The 15,055-nt window shown below is 40.6% G+C and overlaps 1 protein-coding gene and 1 pseudogene across 2 annotated transcripts in view; one reads left to right on the top strand and one right to left on the bottom strand.

The window, feature by feature from the left end:
- The window catches only part of LOC139021224 (histone-arginine methyltransferase CARM1-like), a 227,150-nt gene extending 212,556 nt beyond the window's left edge, over window positions 1-14,594 (top strand). The window contains exons 12-13 of one of the 2 annotated variants that reach the window (XM_070431573.1): window positions 8,376-8,465; window positions 13,759-14,594. In XM_070431573.1, coding sequence (XP_070287674.1) covers window positions 8,376-8,465; window positions 13,759-13,768 — 100 coding nt within the window. In that variant the 3' untranslated portion in view covers window positions 13,769-14,594. Of the gene's footprint in view, window positions 1-8,375; window positions 8,470-13,758 lie in introns of those variants that run through there. The other variant, XM_070431574.1, reaches the window with a different exon arrangement.
- On the bottom strand, window positions 1,261-1,617 carry LOC139020912 (large ribosomal subunit protein eL22 pseudogene; annotated as a pseudogene).
- Window positions 14,595-15,055: the final 461 nt, after the last annotated feature.

Genomic DNA, 15,055 nt, shown 5'->3' with positions numbered 1-15,055 from the left:
AAACATCAATGATGAGAGAGAATCATTGATTGGCTGCTTCCTGCACAGCACCCGAAACCCGGGCATGTGTCCTTGGCTAGAATTGAACCTGGGACCCTTCAGTCCACAGGCTGGCTCTCTATCCACTGAGCCAGACCGGCTAGGGCTCAATTTCTTGTATTTATTCCACTCATGCATTTATCATGCTATTTTTAGTTCCTTACTGGAGCCAATGGATTATTTTATTTAGTTTTAAAATTCTTTTGTGTGATTTTCAAATTTAATAGGCAAATTTTTATTCAAAAATTATTCAGCAGAAAGAGGCCAAGGATATACTCTTTCTTCAAAATTTGAATAGCCTAGTCTGCACCCTTTGAATTTGGTTATGGAAGTAGCTCAGATGCACCCACCTGGACTCAGGTCCAGCCCACATCCTCCATCCAGTCCAGAAAGAAAGATGACCTGACTTTTGTTGAATGTGATCTCAGGATAAGCTTAATCTCTGGCTTCGCCCTCATGGCCCAGTCCAATAACCCTGCCAAAAAGGGAAATAAAGCTAATTGGATGATGTTCTTATTAGTTTTTAGTGAAACTTATTTTCCCTGCTTTTATACCTCATTGGTAACATTCTATATATGTTTTACACATCTTCCTTTTCTCAATAGTACGTCTCGAAGATATTTCCATGTAAGTACTTTGAAATAGTTCCTTCTCTTCGGTGAGTTATTGCATTTCCATGTCATGATCTTCTTCCATAAAGGTTATTATTGCTTCCTACAGAGAGTGAGGGCTTAAATGTGGTTTTAAAAATTCATAAGAAAATATTTGCTCACGTATTTTATTTGTCTCAAGACATCATTTACCTGATGTGTGTTTTCTATCTGTTAGTAAATTTTGCTTGCTCTTGTTCTACTTGTTTTCTAATAATATCTTTGTATGAATGTTATGGTTGTTCATCAGACAATTAAAAGGACACTTCTGAACAGCAATTTACAAGAAAGAAGTTCCTGTGGTAGAGAAAGATGTGATTGTCTTCATGCCATCTGTCTTTCTCACTCACACTCTCTCCTGTGCTGCCACAGAGTCATTCTGCTTCCTGCAAATATGGCTCCTCTGTGAGTCTTTAGATCGTTCCACATGTTAAGTTCTAAGAGCATTTCTGGCAAAGTCTTCTTACCCCAATTCCTGCATAAGGTATTACAAATAAGGAATCAAGCTTTTTCTTTTCGGTTCTCAAGTTTTATTCAAGAACTCATACAAAATGTGTCAGATAAGTGAGTTTTAATCATCATCTTCCTCTTCTTCATCCTAGTTAATCTGGAAGTAACGCAGTCCATAACTCTCATTGCTTTTAGCAACTATGTACAACCAGTCATGGAGATTATTCTTCTGCAAATATTTTTTGGTGAGATATTTCAAATACCTTTTGGAAATAGGCACCTCAGAAGTTACAGTGATCTTGCTCTTGCTTCTTTCCACCTTTATTCCCAGCTTTTTCATTCACTTTGATTCTCTCCTGAAGAAACTGCTTAAAATAGCAGCATCCATGATTCCATCTTCTACAGGGTGGGTGCAGTCAAGGTTAAACTTCAGAACATGCTTCCTTTTTTTGACCCCCTTTGCCACAAGCTTTTTAAGGAGGAATTAAGCTTTTGCGTTCCAGAAAATGCTCTTTGCTGTCAGGGAGTTTGTTATTGCAAGCATTTTCTGAGATGTGCTGTCCCTGAGCTCTCCTGCCCTTCTTTGCATTTCTGTATTTTTTGTTTTGTGTGGCTTACAACCAATTGCAGGTGCTTTTACAGGCCTTGCACATACGTTGGAGACAGCAGGTTATATCTTTCTCCTGATTTTACAGACAATGAAGTCTGCGGTTTACAGTATCTTTCTCTTCTCCTTGCTTTTGGGTAGCTTCCAGGAAGAAAAGTGGGAAATGCTGATTTGAACATGCTCATTTTCCATGTTCATCATGGAAGTTACCACTTTCTTCCAAAATCCTTATAAACCATATGTTTAATGACCAGTTCTAAAAAAAAAAAAAAAAAAAAAAGTACTCAGTAGCAGCAGCCAACATCTGCCTGGAGTTTTGGACTTGGCCTTTTCTGCTTTGTGCCAACCAGTATTAACAATCTTTTGCTTTCAAATATTTATGTTTCTAAGGTACCTTAGGGTACAATTAGGTAAGTAATTTTAAGTCATCTTATTCTCTCATTACTTTTTTTCTGACATATCTTGGGTTGCATTATCAATCATATTCTTCTACCCTTTTCTCCTTTGTTTCCCTAATAGGTAAAGAAAAAGCAAACCATTTACCTCGCACACTTGCCTCATGACTCCCAGGGCTCCCACGGTTCTCTATCCCTTACTGTTGTACCACTGTTGCTAGCTGTTATTTGCCTATATGTGAGCTTCCCAAAAAAAGGGCCCGAGGTCTTACTCTGTAGTGTATCCCTCTTCACTTATTACATTCCAGAGACTCTGCAATATTGCGGAGTAAACACCTGAATGAAGGACTCAGAAGCAGATGATCCCTTTCTTATTAAGAACTTAGTCTGGTGCAATTGAAAGGAGACCGTAAAATGTCCTGGGCATATACTACTTTGCAGGAGGTAGAAAGGAAGGAGGGTGGGGGGAAGTTCTTTATCTCACTAGACCAGTTGCCTTGTGTAGTGAATGAGGCCAGGTTTTGGAGACTCACATGTCCTGGTTCTGTCCAGTTTCTTTAGTACTAGCACCCCAGTTTCCTGACCTCGTCATCTGTAATGTAGAATTTATAATAATTATCTCACTAGGCTTTCACAAATACTGAAGGAGAGAAAATAGTAATTAACACATAGTAGGTCCACAGTATGTCTTAGTTGTATCCATTGTATCTCATCAGATTTTTTGTTTTATAATTATTGTTTTTCTCGGTATTTCTACAGACCTCAACACTTTCTGAATGTCTGTGTTTTCACACTATTTTCCCAGTAAGGTGCTATGTCTTTGTTCTGCCTTGGATAGGATCTCCCCTCGCTTATTGTCAAATAATCTTTTAAACTCTGACCTCCTGGGAGAACTCCCTCTGCAACCACACAGGTGTGACAATGACTGACCTTTTCTTCCCCTGCCCCGCCCCCCACCATTTGTGATTGTATTGTTAGCATTTTATTTTTGACAGCCTGCCATCATTCTTGAGCTGTCACTCATTTTATTGCTCTGGACAATAAAGTAGAACTTACGTTTTTTATGAACTTTATGAAATTTATATCCCTAAAGTTTACAGATATGGTCTCCAACATTTTTTGATCCTGTGGACCTATGAGTAAAAACACTTCATGTATGTGCTTCCCAAGTATATTTCTCTTTTAATTATATATATGTTCTACAATACTAATAGAAAGCAGCAACCTAAGCTATCTATATAGATGGATATTATACTAATATACACATGCATAAACATGTCTCTATCTACACACATATAGAAACTCACATAACGTATATAAGATATACAAAACCAGGAATAAAAAGAATGAACTGAAAATTAAATGTAGGCTGATTGTTGGGTGTAACTCAGCCACCTATCCTGTGCCAGAATGTTCTGAAATATACTTTATGGGTTTGAGATCCCTGTGAAGGACTCTGTACCCAGGTTTGCCAGGGGATTTGGTTTGCAGAGCGTTTGGTGAACTTTGTGATTTACAGAATTAAAAAAATGCTGATCAAACTATTAAAGCTTTTGAAAGCTTCAAGTGCCGCTCCGAATGGTCTACCTTGGACCGCACCTGAGATAGCTGTATATTTGGACAGCTACATCAGAAGGAATTATTGTGCACAGTAAGGCACTGTGAAGCTGTAGTGTGTGCTGGTATAGTTTTAAGAGACATTTCTTTGTTCTATAATGTTACTGAGAATCTCCCAGCACATGATTAGTATTACTTAGTAATGTTAAACCACATTGTTTACGGTACAAACAGAATCTTACTTTTGCAGAAACTGAGAAACTGTGTGAACATGGCCGATAGCTTAGCTCTTAGCTGATGATTAGAATCCTGCATCTACCCAGTAATTTCACTAGTGTTCAACTTGTATTTGGTAAACAATTGCCTTAGTTTCCTAGGGCTGGTGGGACAAATTACTACAAACCAGTTGGCTTAAAACAACAGAAATTTATTTTCTTGCACTTCTGGAGCCTGGAAGTCTGCAATCAACATGTCAGCAGGGCCATGCTCCCTCTGGAGGCTCTGGGCGAGAAGGTTTTCTGTGATTTTCAGCCTCTGGTAGTGCCCGACAACCCTTCTGTTCCTTGTAGCTGCATCATTCCAGTCTCTGCCTGTCTGTACTTGGCCTTCTTTCCTGTATGTTCTTTCCTCCTCCTCCTCCTCCTCCTCCTCCTCCTCCTCCTCCTCCTCCTCCTCCTCCTTCTTCTTCTTCTTTTTCTTCTTCTCTTTTTAAGGTTTTCATTGATTCTTTGAGAGAGAGGAAGGAGAAGGAAAGAGAGGGAACAAAACATTGATGTGAGAGCAAACCATCGAACAACTGTCTCCCTCTCATCCCCCACCAGGGATCCAGCCCACAACTCGGGTATGTGTCCTGAGTGGGAATCAAAGTGGCAACCCTTTGGTGCACCGGACAAATGCAAACCAACTGAGCCACACTGGCCAGGACTCTCCTCTCATGGGGACACCAGTCATTGTATTTGGGGCATATCCTACTCCAGTATGGCCTCATTTAAACTTCATTACAGGTGCAAAGATCCTATTTCCAAATCAGACCATATTCACAGGCAATTGGGGTTAGGACGTGAGCATATATTTTGACAGGACACAATTGAATTCACAGTAACAACTAACTGGAAAAATTAAAAATAACTGTCCAGTATTTTCTTTCACACCCCAGTGTGTTGTTCTATATCCTCTCGAAGGCACACTCATGCCCTTGAAGAACACTGACCTAGACTTCATGCCTGTGGCTGCGGTGCTCATTCTTTCCTTTATCAGTAACTCCACAAGTGACTTGGCCATTTCCCCCGACACTTCCCACACCTTCTATTCTCCTTCCCCTTCTTCTTTGATGGTCAGCCCTATGCTGTCTCACTCTTGCACCTTCTGTTTTCTCTAAGATGAAATTATCTTGAATTACCACATTTTCCAGAAAAGACATGTTTCACTTATGTTCCCAAGTTTTTAATTCTTGTGGAATATTACAAAAGAAATATTGGTATATAAAGTGATTATTTTTGTATTCAAACCTTGAACTAGTTATATCCCCACTTATGTCACTTGCTCTGTCTCCATAAGACTTACATATATATGTATTTTTTTAATCCTCACCTGAGAATATATTTTTATTGCTTTTAGAGAGAGAGGGAGGGAGGGAAGAGATAGAGGTCAATGTGAGAGAGAAACATCGATTAGTTGCCTCCCATACATGCCCCGACCACCAATCAAACCCAAAACCTATATATCATGGGTTCTGACCCAGGATTCGAACTCACATCCTTTTGGTGTATGGGACAAGCTCCACCCAACTGAGCCACCTGGCCAGAGCTGTCTTTGTAAGATTTAAAATGGCAAACAACTAGGATATTTTATTTGTTTGTTTTTGATACACATTGCCAAATAATGGGTTCAGAAGAATTGATAATTATTTAAGGCCCTATTTACGGATAGTTTTAGAAGATTATCCATTACTGGTTATTTAATTATCGCACATTAATTTGGGGGCTTAAACTTGGCCTCCTGGGTACCTTTGCACTAGCATGACACTATTCCTGGGATAGAAAAGTGCATTATTTTCCTAAAATTTTAGGTGAGGTCACATTTCCCTTGGTTAGTGAATCACTATCAAATCAGTGAACCTAACCATCCCCCTGCTCACTCCCTAACCACCACCACCATCCCCCCCTCAGCCCCCCCCCCCCCCCCGGCCCCAAATCACATACACACTCATTGAAGGGTTTTGAGGACAAATCTCAGCTTTCGCTGACCGAACTGAGCCATAGCATGCCATGAGGTGACCTGAAGCTTTCTTTTTCTTCTGTTAGGGAAGGTGGGACTTAGATCGTGGGTAAGGAAGAAGAGTGGGCTGTGAAAAGTGACTATAAAGGACAATGTGACTGAAAAGGACTGTAACGGACCATACCTGGTATTCTGAAAAGAGCCTTGCTAAAGACCCTACAGCAAGCCTTTACTGACTGTTTTTCCCAACCACAGCAGGAACCATTCAGTTCTTAGTTGTGACGAATCTGACTCCCATGTGCATCCATAAGCATACACATTTGCACATACTTCGGAGTTCCATATTAATTATTTCAAATATTGTTAAGGAGGTATCTTTCATTTGGCAAAATGTATAGGTGTGTCCCTCCCTGACCTTTTCTTTTAGATATTTTACTGAATTTTTAGAGAAGGGAAAGGAGAGGGAGAGAGAGAAAAAGCATCAATTGGCTACCTACTGCACGCCACCTACCGGCATCGAGGGGCATGTGCCCTGACCAGAATCTAACCAGCTAGTGCACAAGATGATGTGCAATCAACTGGACCACACCAGCCAGGGCCCTCCCTGAGTTCTTTACCAGGCTGATCTCTCAGCCTTTCTGTGATTCCAGCAAGGGTTGCGCCTCTCCTAAGGAGCTCATTGTTCCCATGTCCGGTTCACCTCAAATCTGCCATCAAGTATCACAGTAGGGAACTACTAACTGTAAGCCTCCTGGCAGAAACAGAGAAGTTCTGAGTCAAATAGATAAATTGAAACAGGATCAAAGGACATAATTGATTTTTTTGCAAAAAATGTATGGCTATATTTTCCTCTTATTTTGTTTGGCCCCAATAAAATCTAAAAGTTGAGGTACTGGTCACACAGGATCTAACATTATATTTAAGCCTACTCACGTCACTATCGGCAATGACAAGGTGGGAGTGAGGATGGAAGAATTTATATCACTCACTAATATCTGGAATTGAAAAAGGAAACCTCGTAATTAAGGAAATTTGAATTAAATAATGAATAATATTTTAACCCCAAGCATTTAAATATTAAGAATTGGAAAAAGTGTAATGAAATTAAAACTGTCATACTTTGTCAGTGAGGAAGTAATTGAAGACATTCTGACAGTAGGTATTGGGAACCATAAATACATCTATGTGCTTTAGCCTGGTGAGTGTACATCTAGGAGTTTATTCCAAGCAAAGTCATAGATAGGACACAGAGCTGTATTACAAGAATGTCCTGTGCAACAGAATTTCTGTCATAAAACTGGATTTGTGTTACTATGAGTAATATCTTATTATAAAAATATAAATATTTAGCAATGGGGAATTATTAAATAAGCTAGTAGCCCTGTGCACGAATCCGTGCGTGAGTAGCTCACTGCCACTTGCCTCAGCTGGCCACCCTGCCCACCGCCACTGGTAGCTCTCTGCCACTCTGTAGCACACTGCCCCGCCCTCCTGTAGCTCTCCCTGCTGATAGCTCGCTGCTCCACCCTCCTGTAGCTCTCAGCTGCTTATAGATTGGTTGTGACTACGGCATCCCAGCTAATTCGCATATTCCTCTATTATATTAGATCATGCTATATCTACATTATGTTATTAAGAAACACATTTTTAAGAATTATAACATAACCCCTTGCTAATGTTAAGTAAAATAAGGAGGTATGAAGGTCTTTTTAAGCATCTTTTAGGTAAAAATTTACATCTATAAATACATACAAGAAAAAACATAGAAGGGAAGTGCTCTGTAATGTTAACTGAATTTTTGTCTAGTGGCATTATGGGTTATTTTATTTTTTTCTTATTTTCTCATTTTTTTCTACAGTGAATACTTAACACTTATAATCAGAAGAAATACATATATTCTTGGGGGAATGACTAATAAAAATCCTATAAACAGGTCCCTTCAAGGTTAATCATCAAGAATATATCATATTACTTGTTTTTATCAGCCACTTCCTCTTATTATAATTGTATGAGCCTTCATCCGAGGCCTCTTAAAATCAGTCACATTTGTTAGCTGTTTTATGTGAGGCTGCTATTTTAATTTAGGCAATCCTTTCATGATTAAGATTGTGTTGGTACAGTGGTGACCCGTAAAGTGTATCTGTTACTTAAAGCCATTTCTGTCATTGATGTTGCTAAAGCTTTTTTTTTTTTTGTCAAAAAAATCACTTTGACCATTCAGAATACCATTACCTTTGTAATTTTTAGATCAAGAAATTATAACTATTAAAGTCTTCTGACAAATAAAGACTTTAATTGCACCATTAATAGCATCTAAATAAATACACTTGGACATGTATATACTAATACGTACACTTAAAACCCTCATGAAGTAGGTATGTGTAGAAGATGCTCTAAATGTATGTGAGTAGCTAACCAGCCTTGGTAGATAACAGGTGTATATTTGTTTGTGCCATACAGACAGAGCTATGACATTCAGATCGTGGCACTGGTAAACCAGACGGGCTTCAGATCTGGGAACATCCTCGACTTAAAGAACCCTTTCTTCAGGTAAGAAATGTTTGCATCCGTTTCACACCTATGCATACAACATCTCAACTGACCGTATGGCCAGGTAAAGAGGTTCAGAATACTTCCCTCTTCCCTAAGAGGAGAACAAGCCTCTACTCTTCCTCTCGGAGGAGACTTTGTTCCTGGTACCGAGTTGATATGTTATGTGGCATTAAACAAAATCCAATATTTAACAATCTGGCCCTAAAACAGAGAGCCCTGGAGAGCTCCGCAAAGTGAATTCTTGTTCAGCTGAGCTGGAACGAGCTGTGTGACCCCAGGCAAGGTCACTCTTCTTCTGGCATTTGCTTTTCTCATCTGCAGAGTTTAAGGATGACCTCCTGTGACCTTCATTCGCTGAGGGATGATTTTTATGTAGTAGCACTCCAATTACAGCTTACACATGAGTCCATTTAAAGTATATTTTTGAGACTTTTTCTGAGGTCATGTAAGCCAGGACATACTTCTCTAGAAGATGTGCAGAGTTGGTCTGACACAAAGAACTTGCCACAATGAAACGGCTACAACACATGTTTCTGGGAAAACTCCCTATCTTTACAACCATTCAGTATGAGGTCATTAAAAATCCACACATGAAATCAACCACACAGATAAAACCACTGGACATGGTTACTCTTTACTTCCTTATTAAAAGGAGACCTGTCTCATATATTATAATGCCTCCCTAAGACTTTTATTCAAAGCATTATGTCTCTATAGCACTGAAAAGCTTAAAGAGAAGAGGGAACTCAGGAAACCAAACAAGAATTCTTTGGCAGAGATGGGAAAATGAAATTTTGACCTTGAGGCAGGGGAGGGAGAAAAAACAGGCAAAGCTAAAGTTTTGTGTGGGGTGTGCCTGTTGTTACACAGGGCATGATTTCTGAAATCCATCGCCAATTAAGTATGTGAATCTCATCTTTAATTCTGAGGCCAGGGAGGAGTCCTCGCTCCCATCCCTCATTTACATACTCCTGCCATGTAAAGGGAAGGACACGGGTTTCGGCCGGAGAGAGCAGACTAGTACTGTTTAACTTGCCTAAGCCTCAGTTTTCTCATCTATAAGATGGGATAAACAACACAAACCTCACTTGAGAGACTGCAAGAATTCCTGTACCATGTCCCAGTAATCAGTGCTCAATAAATGTGAGTTTCCTCCTTTCTTCCTCCCTTTCCTTCCTTCCCTCTGCTCTCCAACTCTCTCAATAAGGTAAATAGGTAATGATTTGTAGTTCGTTCCAAACAGAATCATTTCGATTTTGGAAAAGAAAATCGGTGTCTGGAGGGTTTTAGAAAGCTCACCTTTTGAATGCAGGAGCCATATAAACTTGACTCCCAGTTCTACTTCATCTTACAAGAACAAGGTTTTTACCAGAAAACCACCTAGAGAAGGCTCTGTGCTTGGCTTTGGCCAGCACCTGCTTTGTATGAAGGCAGAAACGCTGTGGCCGCAAGGGCAAAGTGAGAGCTTGTTAAAGATGCCCGAACGGGCCCTAACCAGTTTGGCTCAATGGATGGAGCGTCAGCCTGCAGACTCAAGGGTCCCAGGTTCGATTCCGGTCAAGGGCATGTACCTTGGTTGCGGGCACATCCCAGGTGGGGAGTGTGCAGGAGGCAGCTGGTCGATGTTTCTCTCATCGTTGTTTCTAACTCTCTATCCCTCTCCCTTCCTCTCTGTAAGAAATCAATAAAATATATTTAAAAAAAAAAAAAAAGATGCCCGAACGGCCATGCCCTGCCAGAACAGATGGACTGTTGAGTGAAGGGCAGGCGCCTTTCTTTCCCGCCTTTTCTCTCTCTCAGCAGCAAGTCTGACTGACATATTTAATTAAGCAGATGAGGATGCTTAAAAATTTGACTCCCCTGTAAAAGATAAACAGAGTAATATCAACCTGATTTCACGACTTAATATAAAGCTACCGCAATCAAGGAAGTGCAGTTCGGACTGGTGAAGGGATGATGTGTAGACAGATGGATGGAACAGAGGTCACAAATAGACCAAACATCTACATCGATCGATTCTCAACAGAGTTGAAAAGGCAGTTCAATAGAGTCTTTCAAAATTGGTGCTGGAATGGCTGGATATCCGTACGCAATGAAAAGTGAGCTTTCATCCATATTTACACCATCTATAACCTATCTATAAAAATTAACTCAAAAAAAATGAGAGATTAAAATGTAAAACCTAAAAAGATATATAATACTTTTAGGAAGAAAACATAAAAGAAAATCTTTGTGACCTTAAGTTAAACGAACATTTCTTAAATATGGGACCAGAAACACAATTCATAAATAGAAAAAAAATGATACATTGTACTTTATCAAAATGACAACTTGTGATCTTTGAAAGGCATATTATAATAGAATGAAAAAAAAACAAGTCACAAATTGGGCGAAAATATTTGGAAATCACATATTTGGAAAAAGCTAGTATCCAGAATATAAAAAGAATTAGTGATATAATACTCTCAAAAAAAGCCCAATGATACAAAAACAATTTTTCAGAAGGCAAAAGATTTGACCAGACACTTTATCAAAAAGATATAATAGCAAATTACATGAGAAGGTGCTCAACATCATTAGTCATTAGGGAAGTGAAAGTTAAAACCATAATGACATACCACAGCACACCTAGCAGAATGGCTAAAGTAAAAGTCCTGCTGATTTTTGACAAGTGCTGGTGAAGGTGGAGAGCTGGCAGGATTCACATTCATTGCCAGTAGAAATGCAATATGGTACCACCATAGCAGAAAGCATTTTGACAGTTTCTTATATAGTTAAATGTTCACTTACCATATGACCCAGCAATCCCACTCCTAGGTATTTATACAAAGGAAATGAAAACTATATTTAAATGTTTATTGCAGCTTTATTTGTAATTATTAAAATATGGGAATGACTAGAATGTATCTCAGCTGGAGAATGAATAAACAAAATGTGGTCCATCCAGAAAATGGAATAATTTTCTAAAAAAGGAATGATACATGTAATAATACAGATGAGTCTCAAAAATATTATGCTGAGTAAAAGAAGCCAAACTCAAAAGGCTGCAGATTATATGATTCCATTCATTTGACATTCTGGAAAATGCAACACTGTTGATTCAGAAAACAGATCAAAGCTAGGGTTGGGAGAAGCATTACTATAAAGAGGAACAGGGCATTTTTCACAATGATAGCATTTTTCTATATCTTGATCATAGTAGTGGCAGTATATGGTCATACACATTTGTCAAAACTCAGAGAACTATACACCAAAAAGGGTAAATTTTAATAAAAGGTTAACGTCAATGGTGAGAGGGCAGGCTAAATAGCCATCTCAGATGGTGATTAAAGAAAAATTGAATTTATTTAAGGAAAAGGGCACAGGAGATGGGGATATCCAAAGGGAAGGGCCACACAGCACTGAGCTGAAGGGTATTGGGTCCATGATAGACTTGAGACAATGAAACAAGGCAGAGCACAGAAGAAGCAACTGGAAAGCCTAGTCTGGGCTGCTTTGGCTCACCAAGAACTCAGAGAAAAGGGGGCCTTGGAGATAGGTTCTGGGGTTAGCCCAGGACGAGCTGCCGCTGCCCATTGCTCCCCTGGTTGCGAGTCTTGTGGAGTCCCTTAGAGGTGGGGGATATGTGCCTGTGGGAGAAGAGTGCACACTGGGTCCTTGTCCGGAGCCTATTTGTCTCTCTCTTGCAGGTGGAAATCTTAGGGGAGGTCTCAGGGGAGGGTTTTAATCGAATATTCATCCATTTCCCGGTGTGCTCTTTCAGGGTCGTGGGCTCCACTGATTGGTTGGAGCCAGAGCAGGGGGTCATTAGTCAGTGTAACTGGTCCTGAGGCAGCCACACATCACTTGTCTGGTTTGCTGCTTTTCTGGGCCTGGAGCTGAAATACAACTGAGGCCTAGCCTCTAACGTTATCATTAAGAAGGAAAAGGTCAGGGATCTAAACTGCCTGACCAGCGATATGAAAGATCAGGGTTCCAAACCGCAAGACCAGTGACATGCTAGAGGAGGAGAGGTTACTCCAAGGACAAGGTTCTTGTTTTCCCAGTTCTGCCCCTTGCTAGGCATCTGGGGGTCTCTGCCCTGGTGAGTTTCTATACCTGGCCTATCATCCTTGCTCTGCTCATGTTTAACATTTTCTAGATGTAAAGAACTTTTTCAATTACATAAAAACTTACCCAAAAAAGAACTACATAAAGGGATAGCAGAAACAAACAGAATGACATGCTAGACAGCAGCAATGCCAGAGATGGGAGGTGGAGTTATTTACATTGAGTGGTCTGGGCGGCCTCTCCAAAGAGGGGTTAACTGGTAGAGACTCAAATGTCGGAAAGGGCCCCTCATGGGAAGATGTACAAGCAGAGCCTTCGGGAAGAGTACAGTGAGGGCAAAGTTAGCCTATTGAGTAGCAAGAAGAGAGAGAAGTTGGTGCTTATTAGCCTTTGCTACCTATATATATAAAGAGCTAAGTGTCTGTCCAACTGGTTGCTATGACACTCACTGACCACCAAGAGGCAGACGCTCAACGCAGGAGCTGCCCAGCTGCAGTGACTTGGCAGTGGCGGTTCTCGGGTGATGCAGCCTGGAACCAGAGAGGAGGGAGCCCGATTCCTCCTTCAGCCCTGGGTTATGTTGTTGCTGGGGCACTGTCGGCCCCGCATCTGGTTTATTGCACACTTTTGTTTGTGTTCCACACCCTGTACGACAGCAACTTAGCAGAGTGCCCTCTCGGTGCACTCCAGGACCCCTCAGGGGATGTTGGAGGGCCAGTATAGGCCCGATCCCCGCAGGCCAGGCTGAGGGTCCCACCTGCAGAGGGACCCTGCTCACTCGGCAGACACCCTTCTAGCTGTGGTGACACCAGCACGACACCCCAGGTGTGGCTGGCAGGGGAGGACCATGGGAGGTTGGCTCCAGGGCATGTCTGGCCCTTCTCACCCATCCTGCCCCACTGGCCACCTTCTAATTAATTTCCTTTCAGTGTGCATGACTCTGTGCACCGGGTCACTAGTAAACCTATAAAAAGAAAAAGTTCTTTCAGTGAATAAAAATCCAGATCATCCTCTCAGATCTGAATTTAGGCTATGCATAATCAAACCTACTAAATATAGTGGGTAAATATAGATCTAAGGCTGCCCATAAAATCTCCGGGAAGGGCACAGGAATAGGAAGAGGGGAGGAGGAGGGAAGAGGAGGGAAGGAGCAGACATGAACACATGCCTCATCTATGGCTTTGGATCTTGCTAGAACTTCATTACTCTTGGTGTCATGGAATCACCTTCTCTGTTTTAGGTTTGCTTAGAAGATCAATAAGTAAAATGAAGGCCTGAGAAGTCCCTCAACATTCAAGTTCATGTCTCCTGTTTCAAACATGCATTCTGAATTTTACAAGTATATTAGCTTTATTTATTTAAAGTTGTTTGTTTGTTTTTTCTAACTCTAAACTGTGCATCCTAATTTTGTTGACAAGTCTATTTCTTGTGGCTTCTTAGACTGGCTCTTTATCGCTTTTTTGCATGTAGTTGAAAAACAATTTTTTAAAAAATTTTTGGTTTCTGTTTATTTTTACTTTAGTAAAGCCATAAGCATCGCTTCAAGTTCTGACGTATTTAAAAAAGACAGTTAACAAAACCCTACCTCATGTTTATATGTATGCATATGTACAACATGACATAGACCATGTTAGAAGGGATCTTCTATTTGCAATTTTAATCTATTTTTGCAAATATCTGCAACAAACCAATAGCTGTTCCTAGTTCAGCAGTGTGTTAAAGATTTTTTGCCTATTCATGTAATGGAATAATTCGATGTCAGGAATGTTCTTCATTGGCAATATTTGATGACTCTGTACATAGTTAAGAAAATGCAGATGGAACCTTTGTCAGTCCTCTTAGGTCTACAATAAAGAGTACAGTGTGACATACCAGTGGGAACTCTCCTTTACTTTAAGACATTTGTTATATGTCACACGTCAAATGGTGATGAAAGATAATCTTTCCAAAGAGCAAGTTTTCCCCAGGCCCCCAGAAAACCCTTATAAAAATGGATGTCGCATCAGCAGGATAATCTAATGAAGCCCAACAGGCAACCTGCTCACTCTTTCAGGGGAAGCGGAACAAACAGCAACCACAGATTCTCATCAGTCAGTCAGTCACCCACAGCATTCAGCTTTCCACACTGGTGCTTCCCCTCATTCTGGCCACTCCGTTTGAAACACCAAGCTATCCATTCCAACAGGCTATCCATTCCAGCAGGCTAACTCACATCACTGCAAGGCTCCGTTCCAATACACCCTCACCAGCAAGCCCTGCTGACCACCGTCCACACTCACACATCTCACCTTCGACCGATCTCCTATCCCTCCCCTTATCTAATCCTTTCTTGCAACATTTTATCACTTCATACCCTAAACAACCCACATCTTTCTCTTCTCTGAACTAAATTTGTTGTGGGTTGGATCCGAGTCCAATTCGTTTTTTAATGTTCCTCAGTACCTAAGAGCCCGCCTCAGGCATCACAGGTGTTCAATCAATGTATATTGATTAAATAAATAAATGTATCCTGAAGTTCAGAGTAATCGGAATTATGG

The sequence above is a fragment of the Myotis yumanensis genome, unplaced genomic scaffold, assembly GCF_028538775.1.
Source record: "Myotis yumanensis isolate MYYU_CA2020_CCGP unplaced genomic scaffold, mMyoYum1.0.hap1 SCAF_12, whole genome shotgun sequence".
NCBI lineage: Eukaryota > Metazoa > Chordata > Mammalia > Chiroptera > Vespertilionidae > Myotis > Myotis yumanensis.
The sequence above is the reverse complement of the archived record's forward strand: the minus strand, read 5'-3'. Positions and strand labels throughout refer to the sequence as shown.